The sequence below is a fragment of the Corvus cornix genome, chromosome Z (assembly GCF_000738735.6).
Source record: "Corvus cornix cornix isolate S_Up_H32 chromosome Z, ASM73873v5, whole genome shotgun sequence".
NCBI lineage: Eukaryota > Metazoa > Chordata > Aves > Passeriformes > Corvidae > Corvus > Corvus cornix.
Window position 1 is genome coordinate 72,823,452 of NC_046357.1, and position 17,044 is coordinate 72,840,495.

At 45.7% G+C, this 17,044-nt stretch overlaps 1 protein-coding gene across 1 annotated transcript; it reads right to left on the reverse strand.

Moving 5' to 3' along the window:
* Window positions 1-3,290: 3,290 nt before the first annotated feature.
* Window positions 3,291-14,715, reverse strand: TAL2 (TAL bHLH transcription factor 2). The gene is made up of 2 exons (XM_010405669.2): window positions 14,531-14,715; window positions 3,291-6,119 (listed from the first exon to the last, which is right to left on the reverse strand). The coding sequence occupies exon 2, from the start codon at window positions 6,107-6,109 to the stop codon at window positions 5,747-5,749; it is 363 nt and encodes a 120-aa protein (XP_010403971.1). The 5' UTR covers window positions 6,110-6,119; window positions 14,531-14,715; the 3' UTR covers window positions 3,291-5,746.
* Window positions 14,716-17,044: the final 2,329 nt, after the last annotated feature.

Below are 17,044 nucleotides of genomic sequence, written 5' to 3' on the forward strand. Positions count from 1 at the left end.
GAACTGAGCACTGCTGTCTGCCAGGGTTTGCCAAATACAGTCACCAAGAGAAAATAATGCTAATCAATGTCTACAGACAGGGTTGGAAGCAGAATGCCTCCCTGGAGACTTGCTGACTGCAGGCTGTCATCCTTTAGCTTTTCATTAAGGTTTTAGGCTACCCAAGAGTCTGTCTTTCAACGTATAGAGAGGGGAATTTCAGAGGAAGTGAGGGACTTTCCTCAGCTCTGAGATACTGTGCCCCAAGGCGTCTGCAGAAAGGTGGATGCATGGGAAACCTTTGCTGCCCTGTGCTTGTGAATACCTCTCTGCATTACTTGCCAGCATGAAAGTCGGAGACTTCATCTGAATCCCAATGCAGTCCATGCTGAGATCCACAGGACCCTCACTGACTTTTTCCTGTCCTTCATCCTTAAGCTCTTCTGTGCTGTTTTGTGACATTGACACTCAGCAGGACAGATGTACCTGGGAAAGGTTGGCTGCTCCTTGCCTCTCTTTCTGGCTCTCAGTGCTGAGGGGTCTCTTCTCCGAAGGAAGTTTATCACGGGGTCCTGTTTTGTGCTCTGCTGGGTTTGCAATCCAAGGCAGTGAAACAAACTGTAGAGGGATGGGATGTGCATTTTTGCTCACATATGGAAAGGGAGTGGAGTGAGAATACAATGGGATGAGGCTCTATTCTTTACAGAGAAGAGTTGGACCAACTCAGAGTGCAAAGAAAATCCTGCCCTTGGCTTACAGAGAGAACAAAAGTGACTAAATTCAACCAAATATAGGTATCGATTGAGCACAGGGCAATCTCTACCTTCTGTAACCCAAGTCATTTTTTGAGCTGCTTCTTCCACCCACCTTCTCCCTTCTGATTCTCTCAGCACCTGCTGTATTAAAAATACAATTACACCCTTGAAAAGTGACGGATTTAGACTGTCACTGTGTTGATGACCTTTAGATTTAAGACTGGCTCCCAAGTGACCCCTGCCCCACAGGTCAGTAGTTAAGTCACCCATTCTCTCCACCCCCTTTCATCACTCAGCCTTCAAAGAACAAAAGTCAGATCTGCCTTGCTCACACTACTTTAGCCGTGGTCACTGCATATCATTCCCTAGCAGCAAAGAAATTTGTGGGAACTGGTTAGATACTGGAAGATGAGTTGCTAAATGGTTCATGAATCATAACGCCTGTGAAGCACATTGGTGCTGCACCTTTACTTCTTGTTCAGAGAAAGATGCTGGGATGGATCTTAGCATCCTAAAACAACTCTGCTTTGCCATTTAATGTGGCTGTCCCAGGAATCCTGTGAGTCTCCCTGTGTGATGCTCACTGTACTCTCCTCCCCACTGATTTAGACAAGGTACAGCAAACAAGGCTACTGAGTAAAAGCCTCACCACAAAGTCTTCCTCAGCGTGGGCAATACTCCAGAAACCACGAGGCACCACACAGATGTGGGAGCTCACTGTGCACTGTCCAGTGCCAGGCACAATGTGCTGACATCCACCAGGATTTGAATCCACAGAATCTCAAACCAAAACCCAGACTGCAGACCTGCCCTTCCTCTAACCACAGGCTGGCCATCACTGGGATTCGTGCACAAGACTACAGCATCCTTGCAAGATACATTTGCAACTTACTCCTTTCCTTACCCAGCCCAAATATCCAACTTCAATTACATTCCATAGCCACAAGGGGATATTGAGAAAGTGGACATGACTGACAGCAGCCTGCACGCTTGTTCCTGGTTATTAGGAACAGTGTACAGTGACACTGCACCTCTCCTGGCATCGGTTCCCGTAGGCTCTGTAACAGCTGAACAGTGGCAGAACATATTTCCTGCCTCTGGAGAAAGTAATCCTCACTTGATCTGAAATGTGGACCGGTATTCTTCCACTGATCCTTTTAGAAATTCCAAGTAAAGGAGTGTCTCACTGAGATTCCTGCATCACAATTTCACAGGAGTACGCCTCACACCCTCTGTGCAGGTTAGGAGTACCGTGCAGGTTGGAGCAAGCCATGACTCTTTTAACTTTCCAGCACTCCCTTTTGTACCAGGAGATACTAAAAATGCTCCTAGAAAATGCCACCTTACCTGGTGTTCCTTGCAATATTGACAGCCATAGCTTCACAGAAAAAAAAATAAAATTACAAAAGTGAAAAAAAATGCTATTCACATAACTCTGTTCAACACTGCTAGTTATATCTAGGGGACAATAGGATCCTTAGGACTAGGGATATTTTTGTCACTTGTACTAAGGTTTTCCCACTGCAGCAACATATCTAAGACATTTTCAGCCAACTCCAATTAACTTGGTCCGTCTCCATGGCACAGGTCCCGTTATCTCACAGGACTATGTTGACATAGCTGTACCGTGCCCACTTCCAGAGGAGGGATTGCCACATGATCCTCAGCACACAAACTAATTTGGCATCACCTGCTGTAAGCAGAGGGCTCTCTCTAAGGTGACATTGCCTTGCTTAGTGTAAATACATACTGGACATCACATATAAATACATTTTGAACCTCACATTTGTTGATTTCATGACTTTTATATATGACTCCCTGAGATGATGCTTTTCTGACACACATTTTGTGCAGAAATTCCTCTCTTGGTGTATCATAGAGCACTGTCAGGGATGTGAGACATCCAGCCAAGCATGAAACTGGAACTGGCCCTGTGTCCCAGTGATTTGCCATTTCTTCCTCATGACTTCTGCATCTGTCATCCTATTGCTCCCTCTCCCTTTCCCAGCCTCAGATTCAGTTGGGGATTAGGTGTTCTCATCAGATGTTTGCCAGAAAACATCTTTACATCCTAAGCTCCCCTCAACTTTGAATTAATTTTTATATCTGAACCTGGACTCCTGTTTGAATCTTTATGTTGTGCCTATCTGAACACCTCCAGATAACAATGGACTCTGAATTAATTCTTTAGAGTGTCTTATGCTTTTTAAAATGAGGTTGATTAAAATCTTTTGAATTGCGAATGTTTGGAAGAGATAAATAATAATGTTGCACAATGAAATTTTAGTTCTCTATCTTTTTCAAGGGCTGGTCAAAATCTTCCTAGCATGTAGATGCAAATAGATATACGACCCAAAATTGCAAGAAATTGTAATAAACAAAGAACTGCTGTCATTTTTCATCATTTGATAATGTTGTTTCTACCATCAAGAGTCTTGCATAAGAGATAGTAGAAGAATCCTCTGCTGGAAATTACATCCCAATGTTTTTGGGATTCTCTACCAAGTGGTATGCAAATGTAAAATGCAATTTTAGAGAAGTTTAGAAAGACAAAGATTAGTTTCTTAAATAATTTATTTGGAATATATTAGGTGTTAAATAACATCATATAGCACAGTGTTATCAGTTGCACCGTATTTGTTCATGATCACACAGATAAGAAATCCCCAAAACACAAAGAAAAAACTTGACCAAAAAAAAGAAATCTTTGGTAGAGAGATCTAGTGAAATACTTGCTGAATGTGACAGTAGGGAGCCCCTGTACTGAAAGGAGATCAAAGAAAGCGGTGATATGAACCAAAGCAGTAACAAGAAGGGAAGTTTTTTAGCATAGAAAATACAACAAGCATGTTATGTTACAAAATTGCCAGGTTTTCTTTCCCCTTCCCAGTATGACAGCTGCTCACAAGATGTTTTTCCTTGCCTTGGTGATGTGTGTTTCCTAGGATAGCAAGGACTGATAGACCCAATAGCACCACCACGCCTCAGCAGTAAGTGCTCTGATTTACTTAGGCTAATCTGTCCTGCTGCAACTCCAGCAAGCCAGCGGAAAGCTGGGAGGAGGACGTGGCTCATTACATTTGAGGTGCTGTGCAGAAGAGGCTGTGGCTCCATTTAGTCACATTAAGGTGGGCCGAGGTCGGGAGAAGCGAACCATGGGAAGGGCTCTCAGTGCCTTTCCACTCAGCTGCTCCCCCGGGCAGTCCTGACAGCTGACAAACCCAGGGATTAGCAAACTGACTATTAGCAGTGTTCAGAAACTAAATCAAATCAACATGAACCCTTTCCGCTTCTTTTCTTTCCTTCTTTTGGCCAGAATCTACCAACTGGCATGCCTGTACCTTACAGCACCAGTGCTGGATGGGGTGAGCTGTGTTCTTGTCAGACCTTGGCTTTTGTCAGTGCTGAGGACAGCTTGACATTCCCATAGCAGGAGCCAGCCCTGGCTTCTTTGGTGCAGCTCAGCTTCAGGTGCCAAATCCCCTCATGCAGAAGGACCGTACATGTTGCATGCACAAACCCTAGTTCTGCTTTCTGAAAGCACCTCTTTGTCTCATGAACAAACAGAAACAGCCCAGGGACATGCCTTGCCCTAAGGGAGCTACATTTCTTCACCAGTTGTAAACAACTGTCTTTTCTGAGCCTTGACATGTACCTTGGTCCACATGGAAATCAAGAGGGACTTGTGTCAGTGGGAGCAGGATCTCACCAGAAAGCCATTCTACTTAAAGCTGGTGACATTTTCTCTGCTCCTCTAGGCTGCTCGTAACTCACAGGAGCAGACCAGGCCTTGGCAGGCACAGGTTGTAACTCAGGCAGGAAATTAAAATTGATTTCTTTGTGGGCAACAATAACCCACAGTGGCCACTTTCATGAAGCCTCTTTTCATCCCGCTTGTCAGCTAAACACCTACAGCATGGTGGTTGGTGTTTTTCCTACAGGGAAATAACTCACAAATGGAAGATATTTACACCAGTTTCTTTGTGGTTGCTCTGTTGGGCCATTTGGGAACAGTATCCAGGTGGGAGAGCCTCAGCTAGAGCAGGTGAAATCAGGGAGTTTAAGGGCAGTCAGCAAGGTATGGCAGGCATAACCATGGACGTAGGCTTGTCCACAAAGGTTTTCACAGCGTATCACTGAGGCCTTTGTCCTGGGACCTCCCTCCCAAAGCAGCACCTTCCTCCCAAAGCATTGCTACAGCTCCTACAGAAGAACAAAGGCATTGAGCCACCAACCTCTTTGATGGGCTTTTAAGGTAGCTGGGGCATAGCTGACCATCTTCCTTCGCATTCACACTGTCACTGCTATGGAGGAGATTTACTTTGCCTATTGAACCCACTGAAACTCATCTATGACAATGTATTTTGTCACTTTAAATTGGCACTTTTTGCTTTAACCTAACATTTAATTTTATTTAATGTGCTTTCCTCTGACACAAGGGATCTGTCCAGTCTGATGAAGAAAGATGCAGCCAGGTTCAAGGGCTAGGACTTTTTAAACAAAAGACTCAAGCTAGAAATAAGATTCACAAGTTCAAGAGTGAGTGCAATTAGCCCGTAGAACAACTGGTAGAGGATTCTGTCAAATATCACATCTCTCAAAATCTTTTACTTCTGAGGCCAGATGTCTGTTGTGGACAAATTTTGTGGTGCTGTCATAATTCTTCATCTCAATAATGTTTCCTTGAAATAGCATGGGAGAATAATCTCTTTCCCTGTCAGAAACACTGAATGAATTTCTATGCCCTGATTTATGGAGGAGATCCAGGCAGAAGACTCTTTTGGCTTGGACTCTGCCATGACAGCAGTATGTCCTTCCAAGCTCCCAGAGACCACAAGTTCTCCGTCTGGACTTCCAGGTTTTTTGCACGACCAAGGACTTCCTATCCTATTAAATAAAAATGCAAATAAAATAGCGATAAATATAAATAAATAATCACAATACACAGAGGAGCAACCCACAGATTCTGCCAGGAGAGAGGGACTATCACACTAACATCAAGACTGCACATCTCACTGTCTGCTAGGGGATGATGACTCTGACCAACACTCTGCTATATTGCTGCTCATGCTGGGACAGGAGACACCACAGTTTTCAATCAGTGTCAGCTCTTCCATGCTCTGCAAGTGTGGGGCTTGCTGGAAGAACCCCAGGATGCTGCCCCGAGGTGCCACTGCTGTCTGCTGGAGGCCTGGCTCTCCCAGGACCTTGACAAGGAAGTTGATGTATCTCATGGCCAACCGGAGTGTCTCGTTCTTGCTCAGTTTTTTGTCTGGTGGGTGAGTGGGAATGAGTTTCCTCAGCTTGGCAAAGGCACTGTTGACATTTTGCTGCCTCCACCTCTCCCTGGTGTTGGTGAAGATCTTTCTTGTCATTCTTAAGGTGCTGCAAAGCAAAGGAGATGGTGAGTGAATGCTGGATACCCCTGGCTTTCACACAGGCTGCTTTTTTTAGGGGCACTGTACCCTCCAGGCAAGTGGTAAGCACAGAGTGGTGGTGTTAGGCTTCTAATTTTTGCTCTTTGTGGCTGGCACTCTTGTCCTGCATGTCCTCCACAGAGTCACTCTAAAGTCATCATAAGTATTGGAGAGGCAACCTGATGCCAGAGTTCAGTAAGAACTTCACAAAGGAAATAAAGGAGTTTAATTTCCATATACAAGCATTTGGTGCTGCTACAAGCCCAGCTTCTCCAGGTTCCTCAGAGTTCCCCTGCAACAGAATTCCCAACAGACAATGCATTTGTCATCCCACCAGGCTGTGTGAGAGCCACACAGGCACTTTTTATGGGGGAAGGCAGGCAGAGCCAGCGCAGAACATATCCACACCTCATTTCACACCTTCCTGGAATCTGCTCCTAGCTGGCCCTAGCTTGGTGATTCCTGGCTGAAACGAAGCCAAGTGGACCTTCACCATGGGCCTTCAATGAACAGCCAGGTAACACCATAGACATGTGTGGCTGTGGTTATTTCAGGAGGTTATTTCCCTTCTCCAAGGAAGCACCAGTCTGGTTCCGTGCCCAGCCCACAATGGCTGCTCACTGCTGGTGTCAGAGACTTTTCAGTCTGGCTTCTGCTTTAGCCTCTGAGAAATGCCAAGACTAAGCCACAAATGTCATAAGTGCATGAAGGAAAGTGTGATTCCTACAAAACATGCTGGTATTCCAGACAAAACCTCTCCCCAGTTGTTCCCTGTCTACCTTCACAGAGCCAAGCAAAGGGAGCCCTGTGCCCAGAGCAGACCTGGCAAAGAACAGTACTGAGGCAAGGGGTGCACAGTGATTTTAAATGCCATTTACCAGAAAGACTGCCAAAAGTTCTTTGTGTTGCCCCAGCCCCTCTCCCACCACCATGGGAAAGTGTCTTCCCTTCTCTCCCACAGCCCTGGAGGAGACACTGATTGCTCCATTTCTGAAGCAGCTCTCTATGCCAATGGCACACAGACAGCTGGAGCAGGGAACAGCTATCCACAGCCAAGAGACTAAAGGACAAATGTTTCCACTTACCCTCTAATGCATGTGAAAAGCTCAGCTTTTTATACTCATTGGCAAACCCTTCTTTACAGTAGTCCTGTAAAGGGGAGTGGGGAGCAGAGGGAACAGCATCCTTCATCCACAGGAAGAGGAAACTTTGGGATGACAGCCCAACTGTGATCCTGCTTCCATCTGAAGCAGCCTCACACCATGCAAGACATCCGGGGTTCACCAAAATACACGGTAAAAGTCCATGGGAATAAAGAAACACAAATGTGACTCACAGTTTAATTGGGATGTCCTGTCAGGGAGCCAAGGCAGGGAAGTTTCTGCCCAGCTCCTTCAAGTTCTAGTCCAGCATGGATTACCAGCTGCCAGGGGAACACAGCTGCAGCACTATAAATCCTGTCACAGCTGTGTTCAGAGACCTCTGGTCAGGGATGCAGCTGGTACAGGCACACCCCTGTACACTGTAAATGGCTCCTCACGCTGACAATACCTCACAGGCTCCTCTTGGCCTTGGCCTTTACACTGCTAACATATTTCTATTTTGGTGGAATACTGAAATTACTGTCATACCTTTAGGGGATGAGAAAATTGTCTCATCAAAATGGCCTTGCTTCATGAAAGGCTCTTTTAAAAAACAAATCCTCGTATTTCAGGTTGCTGAAAGTTTTTCGTGTCTTTTATAGACTTACATTAAGACTCATTGCTTGATTCAAATGGGGATTGTATCTCTCTTTTTATTCTTTTTTTAAAAAATTGTTCTCCTACTCTGTGTATCATTTTTGGTTCGTGCTGTGGGAACAAATCTGCTTGGTACTTTGCACCTACCTCAAGCATGTTGCATGTACCTTTTTGGCAAGAACACTGCCACGTCAGTGGTACAGATTTTAAACACAGCCTTCCAGTGCTCCTCTGTACTGCAGTGTGTTCAGTGCCCAAGGCAAAACTTTTGCCTTTACAGATTTATTCTTCCAAGCAGCTGCTCAGATCTGTGTGAAATTCACAATGCCACCTGCTTCTTTCTGTCTTCTGTTTTGGTGTTTATGTTGTTTGATTTTTTTCTTTTTTTTTTTCTTCTGAAGACATACTTATCTGTGTACAAAGATATTTATTTTTTGTAACATAGGGAAAGTTATTTGGGCTTCCTTTTTTCTTCTAATTGGTTGACTGGACTGTATTTTGCCAGGTCTTCGGAGCTCTGTGCTGTAATTCTGCCATGTGGGTCAATGTTTGCTGGATACCTGTTTACATCTCAGCTACAAATACCAAGAGAGAGTCTGTTTCTTGTCATCCTCCTGCTGCAGACAGTCCCCAGCACAATACTCCAGGAAAGCAGGTTAACACCCAGCCCTGGTGCTGTGAACATGCCCTCTTGTCCTGTTAGTGGTGTTATTGGTGGAAAAATAAACCCAGCCTACTCCTTCAGGCTGTGCTTTCTTTGTCTCTCTACTCATGCCTCTGGAAAGGACAATGCTACGTTTGTGGTCATAAGCCTTGTCAGCAAACAGATGCCTTTGTGAGAACAGCTCCTGCTTTACACTTCAAAAACGTGTGTTTGTATTTCTGACATTTATTTGAGATCTGCAAACAGCAGCTCCTTTCCTTTCCCAGTGCCTCCTCTTGCAGTGATAGCTCTATGGGGAGCTTTGTAAGCCACCTCCATACATCTCTCCACCTTAAATTCCTCTCCTTTTTGTCTTTACTGGTGTGGGTTTCCTGTTGTTGTGCTTGGAGTTTCAGTTAGAAACATAGAAGAAAAGTTATCCTCGTCCAATCCTGCAGTAACTGTAATTTTTCACCGTAGCTTTTTTCCTCTAGTCACCTACACATCCCTCGAGTTCTCTGCAACCACAGCACCTTCTAGTTAAAATGCAGCCAGTTTGCTGGCAAGGGATCTGATTTCCATTTCTTCTGTCTTGTTCCCTTCCTTCTTTTCCTTCCTTCTCTCCAACCTTTCTCACCAAACTTGTCTTTCAACATGTTATTTGCAACTTCAGGTCTTTGCTAATTTTGCACATCTGAGCAATGTATTTTTAAGCTTTCTCTGATGCACTGTATAAAATACATGTCATCTAGTGGTTGTGTGCAGTTTGTATCCCACTGGTCTGTTTTAAGTCTGTGCAGAAGTCACCTGATTGTACATATAATCTACAGATTTATTGCACTAACCTGCAGGTTTGGACTCTGTACTTTCTGCTCACCTTCCCTAACCACGTATTAACAACCCCACATTTAGATGACAATTAAAAACCCAGGAAGATAGCATCTTAGATTCAAGAGGATTAATTCTGCTCTCAGCAATGTAAATCTGGACGTTTACACCATTTTCACTGGAGGAATTACTTTTAAGGACAAAATTTTGCACTGAGGAAAGGATTTAACTCAGCTCAAGGAGGCATGTCCAGAAGTAGGAGCTAAATGCAGTTTCATGAGCTAAGGTGCACAGCTGCAACATGTGAAGAGAATTGTGCAAAGAAACAACCCCAGTGAATCTGCTCCAACAACCAGAAAGAGAAAAAAACAAAGGAAAAACAAGCCACCACCGCCCACCAAACAGACAACTGAAGGTCCTTCCACCCCCTGCCTACCCACTTGAAAAATATAAAAATGTGTGGTGGGCGGAATACTGGCTATTTTTAGTGCAGCCACGAATGTCGCCAGACAAAAGACTGAACCGCAGAAGAGATGAGGATCTCTACCTAGCAGCAGTTCTCACAGCCTCTCCATGCAAAAGCCTTTCAGGCAATTCAGGCAGCGGCAGCAGCGGCAGCAGCGGCAGCAGCAGAGCAGCTTAGGCACAAAGCTCATCTCTGCCAGACATTCCCCAGCAAATGGCCCCCGAGCCAGCGGTTAATGTCTGAGGGTTGGCAGGGGACTCACCAGGAGCCCGGCACTCAGTCATAATTAGCAGGATGCTATTAACTAAAGATCTTGGACAAGGAAGTTCCTCCCTCAAGTTATACCTCTGACCTCGATGAAGTTAAATCCATGTTGAAACTGGCCACTGGAGACCTACTCCTGCAAATCTTAATCAGACAGCAGATGCCTGCTGCCACCTAGAATTGGAGTGCTTCTAGTAAACCTGTGGTGCTGCACCATCACTCCACAGGGGAAACCCAGTGCCTGCTAAAATTGGTTGTTTAACACATTGCACTGGATTTTGTAAAGTCCCCCCAGCCCTTAAGTAAATGGCAACAGAAGAGCAGATGGTGCCTGTTTCCTCTACCAGGCAGGTGCTTGTGAGCACGATCTGCCGTGGGGAGCAAAGGTTCCCCAGCTATCACTCTTTCTGCTGTGCTTTGTTCGCTTTGCATCCCTGTGATCTGGGCAAGAGGAGAAAGGGGAAACTCACAGTTTCCCTCTACATTTTCACACAAGCCTCAGAGCGTGGCACTCAGCTTCATGCAGAGGGCAAGACTGAGCATTGCTGTCACAAGACAAAGCACTACCTATGGCTAACATGTGACTATTTTTTTTTCCCCATTCCCTAGGAGGAACAAACTCACTCCTTGCAGCTTAGCCATGCACTGTTTGCTGTATGGCTGCTTGGATTTCAGGGTCTTTCTTTGGGTTGGGAGGGGAAGAAAGGACAGAGGGGACAGTTCACCCCAGCTTGATGGATTGCAAGAGGAGCAGCTCACCTCTAGGTACAGGCTCTCCCGTCCCAGCTTTCCTCAGCTCACTCTCCCCATTGCTGCCTCCCTGTATCTCAGTACCTTTTCCAAAGTGCCTCCCACCTGAAATCCCACAGGTGCGTTGCTGGACAAGGACACAGAGAGATCTCTGAATCTGAGAGTGGATGCTGGGTTGGCAACCAGGGAGTTGAGCTTCTGTCCATGTTTCCCTGCCATGCATCAGGCAAATTCCTTCTTTTTTTTTTTTTTCCCCTGCACCTTCTTTTCCCTCCTGCTTTTAAACCACTGCAAAGTTCGTGGAAAAAATTACTGAATGTGTGTGTGAGCATTTGTGTGTTAGAGCAGACACGAACACAGGATGGCCCAGTCTTTCAGTGCTGGTGTAATGAATGAGAAGAGCCTCTCCCTGCGTTCCCAGTGTGATTCCTAGCACTATCCATGAACTTCATTTTATTTCAAACAAGATGTGGGAAGAGGAACTACTTCAGGAGTAAACAAGGGCTCCTATCTCTGCCTCATGCCTCTGTTGGGAGTGTTATCCGACAATCATATTGCAGTACGCAGTACAGCAGAGCAGCAAAAGCACTATAAAAACCAGCCCACACTGACACGGTGATTTACCTTTTTTAGAGCCTGTAAATCTAGAACAAAATGCACATAGTAGAATCTCTGCTTCTGGGAGCCCTCCTGTCTAAGGGCAGCATTTACAGAAACTCTCACAGCCACACTTGTGCTCTCACTGAACCTTTAGGAAAAGGAAATCACTGGAGTCTTCAAAAGCAGCTGTGTGAAGGTCTCAGGATTCAGTCAGCTTTCATGTTTGGGGTTACTATACTGCATGCGATCCCAGTTTCAAGAGAAAGGTCTTTCACCTGACCCAGAACTGCCCCTGGGCTTCTGAGCTTTGTAATCCAGTTGCCCTCCTGGAGGGTGCAGGTCTTTGGCAGAGAACAGCTCTCTGCTTTGTGAGAAATCAGCCTTGTCTGCAGACTCTGCACACTGTGGCATCATGGCCTCTAGGCCTGCCTTGGGAAAGGAAGATCTGCAAAGCAATGGGCTGCCACCCAGATGGGATTTGGGAGAGCACAAAGTATGTGGCCGAGAACTTGACAATAGCCTTAAAGACGTAGCTCAAGAAAAGGTTTACTCTGTGCATGGGAGTGGACTTTTTTTGGATTTGGGGGTTTCCTGTTGTTGTTGATTTTTTCATGTGGCTCCCTTCTGCTCAGTATGTTTTATGGTGCTTTGCAGAAAGATGAACTATACCAAAAAAATCTCTACACCAAAAAAATAAAGAACCCACTCATGGGCTGCAACAGCTTTTGCTAAATGGAGTTCCAGTGCATTAGCAGGGGCATGACAGCTTGCTAAGCTGAGAAAGGAGCACTTTGCCAGGAGGTTTAGCCTTTATTTGCTAAAGTTGCATTTGTGTTATTTTCTGTTCCAGAGAATCTCAGAGTCTCTCTTGGAAAACTGCTTCTCTGGCCTGAATGGCAGTTCCTGTGGGTTTCCTTTAACAAGAGTCTCTGCAAATTAACAGCCCAAGTACTACATACAGACACTCTCCCCATGTTTTAAGGTAAACACAGAGAAGAAAAACAATTTGGTTCTGTTCCAGGAGTTCTTCAGGTCTCTTTTTTTTGTTCCCCCCTGTTCCACACTGATATTTCTCCCACCTCATTGCATCACTCATTCCTGCCTCCTTCTCTCTGCCACAACGAGGCAGGAGGGCAGCTGTGAATGGCAGAAACCATTTGCCCTGCCTATGTCCACGTCCTCCTTCCTGGAAGGAGAATGTAAGCGAGGAGTGGGACCAAGTGCTGCATGTCTTACAGCTCAGCAGAGAGCAGTCTGCAGCAGCTCACACTGTTAGAGAAGTTGGGAACAGAGAGGAGAAAATCCAGGTCTGCAAAGGACATTTGCATCAGGGGAAAGGTAGATTATTTGTTATGCTTGGATGTGGCCCCCAAACAATATTTGCTTTTGCTTTCTGTCCAGGTCTGCTCTGAGGCTGGTAGCAAATCTGTGACTGCAGGCAAAGCAAGACTGAAGGTCTGAGAGCATCCGGTGCAGAGCCCTGTCTTCCTGCCAGACCTCAAACCAGGCTGCTGACCACCTTGGGTCACACCAGTGCCTGCTGTGCCTAAGACCAGAGGTCACCATGAGCAGAGAAACGTGGCCACCACGGCAAAACATAGCTTCCAAAAGTGGGATGCAAACTGCAAGACAAGGAGCACAACCCTGTTTTTCCCTGAATGTCTTGCCACCGATCTCTGTGGGGCTGCTCCTGAGAGAAACAGCAGCACAAAACTCATCCCTGCCTCAGCCACCTGTGTTTAGTCCACAAGTTTCCTGCCTGGCATACTGAGCACTTCATTTTCATCTACTCATATCACAACTACCATAAAGATTTATGTAAACAGACAGTAAAAACAAGCTGCATTTATTTTAGGTTTTTTAATCTGGTTGGTTATCTTTGTGGTTGTTTGTTCGTTTAGTTGGTTTTTTGTTTTTGTTTTTGGTTGGTTTGGGGGTTTTTTTGTGTCTGTGTAAAATAATATAGAAATGCATGATGGAAAAAGATTCTGAAAATGAAATATTGTCCTGTAAAGTTACAAGGAAATCAGGAAGGATAGAGACAACTACTTCAGGAAACATGCATGTTTTGCTGTTTATTCACTTTCTCTGGCAAATAGTTTTATGCAGAAGGCTGGAAATAGAAACGGGTTTTAGATTGTCAGTTTCAAAAGCTTTGTCACAAATCTGAGAGTTACTAATATTTAACAGTAGAAGTGAAATTAAAAAACAGTTGCTAAGCTTTTCCTCCTAAGTGCACTGTTGAACTGAGGAAAATTCAAATTCTTATGTATTTTACATATGCATCAGCTGTAGCACAGCTGACCTGTAAAGTATGGAGATACTTTTAAATATGTGGGGATTGGAATTTAAAACTGATTCCTTACACCTTTACCTGTTGACACTGTCAGTGAATTTTCACACAGTCTAGTGAATAAGCATACAGCATAAGACTAATTAGTACATGATTATTTGTACTTTTGCAAGGAATTTGTTTTAAATAACAAACAGCATTGGAGAATTCAGTTAAGTTTTAGTCCTTAACTCAGGGAGTCTATGATGCTCTGTCTAATCCTTTTGCACCAGTGCAATAGCTCTGATTTACAGCACTTTGCAGTGCTATAAATGAGTTTGCCTAGTGTTTAATTATGCAGCTATGATGTAATAAAATAGGAATAGTAGGAATAGTTAAGAACCGTAATTAAAATCACTTTAGTTTCCTCCACATGTCACCACCAACATTTCTCTCAAAAGCACTAAAACAAATCAATATTTTCTTCTGGTAAGGTCCAACTCACTGAATCTCTGCAGATGCTAGGAATTTGGAAAGTTCAGGTACAAACTGTGTCTTCACTTGACGAAGTGCAGCCAGCTGTAAGTGGCTGTTTGTCAGATGAGGTGCCTTACTCTTAAATTTTTGGTGACAAGAGCCAGAGGTGCCACAATAAGAAATGAAAATCCAGCAAACTGGTAAAAGGCTACTGCAGAAATCCCTTCTTTTAAGGATATTCCCTGCTCTGAGGGGAAACTTTGGCATTCCTAAGAAAGTTGCAAGATCAGCACGAAAGAGGGGAGGATAGCTGTAAAGAGAAGAGGCCGTTGTCACTTACTTTTCTGGTACTTGTGCCTCTGGAAACCTGGTGAACAGGCAGCAAGATCAGATGCTTCCTATGTTTCTTTCCCGACTGCTTTTCCAGTGCCTGGCCACAGAGCTTGCTCTTGCTGGAGTCAGCTTAGCGCCGGTCCCGGCTGCCTCATTTATAGAGTAGCAGGTCCTTTGTCTGGCGCGTGTCACCACTAGTCCTGGCAATCCAGGGAGCTCGTTTTGCATCTCCCAGGAGATTCGCTCTCTGTCTTGCCTTTTCTCCGCTCACCACATGCCCCCTGCCCTTTTCTGGAGCTGGTATGGGGTGGTAGCTAGAACCATCCTTACCAGCTTTAGTCACTTAGCTAAGTGACTATGGCTTAAGTCAGGTGAACTTTGGCAGGAAAGGATGAAACCAGCATTAGCAATAATGTAATTTTCCTCTCTGTTTCCTCTTCTGTTTGAGGAGATTTTTTTTTTTTAATTTTACTTATTTATCCAAATCTGTCAGTGTTTCCAGAGACAGAGCTGGCTCTTTCAAAAGCCCTCTCTAGCATGACTCAGAACTGAGGAACAGGCTGGAGTATTTATTGCACTCCCAACCAGGAGGAGGCTCCTGCTCTGCTCTGACAGGATGTCAGGTGCATTTGGGGGGGTGACCATGTGCAGACAAGTGGATCCTGCACTCCCTGCTTTGGTGGAATCTCCCTCTCACTTGGGGTCACTGCTGGCACCTTCTGCAGCCAGAGGACAGCAACAGCTGCTGCTGTCCCGGTGCTGCCCCAAGCCCTGGCTGCCCCTCTGCCTCACTCTATGTCAGCAGGAGGCCACAGGTGTGAATTCACACCTCTTCCAGCCTGCCCTTCACTTCAGGGCACAGTGCACTGAAGGTTTAACTCATGCTTTTACAGCAAAGGTGAGTCAGCTCCACACCCCCATGGTAAGGTCAGCGAAACACAGGCTTCTTCCTCTACTGCTGGGGTGTCCCCAAAGCTTCTTCTCTGCTGAAGGACAACAGGCAAGCAAGGTGACATCTGAGTGCAAAACCCAAAACCTGCAGAATAACCCCATTCCCATCATGTGTCTGTGTCCATGACAGAGACCGGTCCATCCAGCCTCGCCCTTCCCCTGGGTAACAATGTATTCATCGGTCAAACACTGGCACAGGCTGCCCAGAGATGTGGTAGATGCCCCATCCCTGGAAACACTCACGGTCACTTTGGATGGGGCACTGAGCAACCTGGTAGGATTAAAGATGTCCCTGCTCAATGCAGGGAGGTTGGACAAGGTGGCCTTTAAATGTCTCTTCCAACCCAAATCAGTCTTCGTTTCTATGAAAATAGTCGCAAAATCGCCCCAGGCACGGACCAGCTTAGGTTTAATACAGATCCTTTGGGACCGATACAATCCTTTCTGCTCCTCCATCCACGTCTCCATTAAGTGCTGGGAGTTTGTTTTGGATGCACATCAGAGCAAATAGAGAGAACAAGAGCAAGATACGTACTTATGCCCTGGTGCAACAGGAAGTATGCTGGGGATATAAAGGGGAACACGGGATAGGGAAGGAGAAGCTCCAGCTCATCACCCTACTTTCATGGGGCGGGAAAAGCTCTGCACCCAGGATAAGCAGCTTTAGGCACACTCCACCACTTCCCTCTGCCAAGTCCCAGGAAAGCTCAGCTAGTACCCAGGCCAGATCACCCCAAACAGCAAGATGGTTCAGCAGTGCTCACCTACTGGGTTTTTAAAGCACTGAGAATGTTTCAGTTAACAGGATTGCACCATGAATATTAATAAGCTAGGAGTGGAATGATGCGGTTGCTCTCCGGAGAGAATGAGCCTCGGGTCCCTGCCGGGGCAGAGCTGTTCCCTGCAGAACTCGACTGAAGGTTCAGCCCTTTCACACGGTAAATTAACAGTGGCACTACAGCCTGAAAGCTGTGTCAACCGCTTCATTTAGCACAAGTGTTATGTTAACTAAAGGCCCTATTCCGGAGGGGCCTTTGGCCTCACAGAAGCCTAATTTCCATGTAATTTACATTGGAGAGTTGGAGAGTGCCCCTCCTCTCTGTTACTTCCTCCAACCCATTATGTACCCAAAATCTGCCCCGGGACGCTCCAGCCTAGCAGGCAGGAGTAGGGAAGGGGGCTTGTAGGTCCAGAAAGGGAAGGGAGCTGAAGCTCTTGATCCCTAACTGCTTGGATACTTCACTGCCTAGAGCTTTCCAAACCTGGCCAGACAGCACTAAAAAACACACAGTCAGCAAAGCTTCTTTCCTTGCAGGGAGTGGGGCAGGATGGACTGCTTTTCATTCCCACTCATGCATCCACGCAGGAGAGCATGCAAACACAACAGCACTTTGTCCTGCACTGCTGGGGCACTCCAGGACCCACTGCCAGGCCTGGGCAGGAGGTCCCAGGTGCAGAGCCAGCACTGGGAATGCTGATGAGATGGCACAGTGTTGCTGACTTTTACACCAACTTCAAGGGTCTTTTTCACCCTGTAAAAATGCTCTGGAGGGGTCATACGTCAGAGTCT

Bases quoted from the DNA above. Each gene is read 5' to 3' on its own strand.
- TAL2 (XM_010405669.2), bottom strand. From the start codon at position 6,109: ATGACAAGAAAGATCTTCACCAACACCAGGGAGAGGTGGAGGCAGCAA.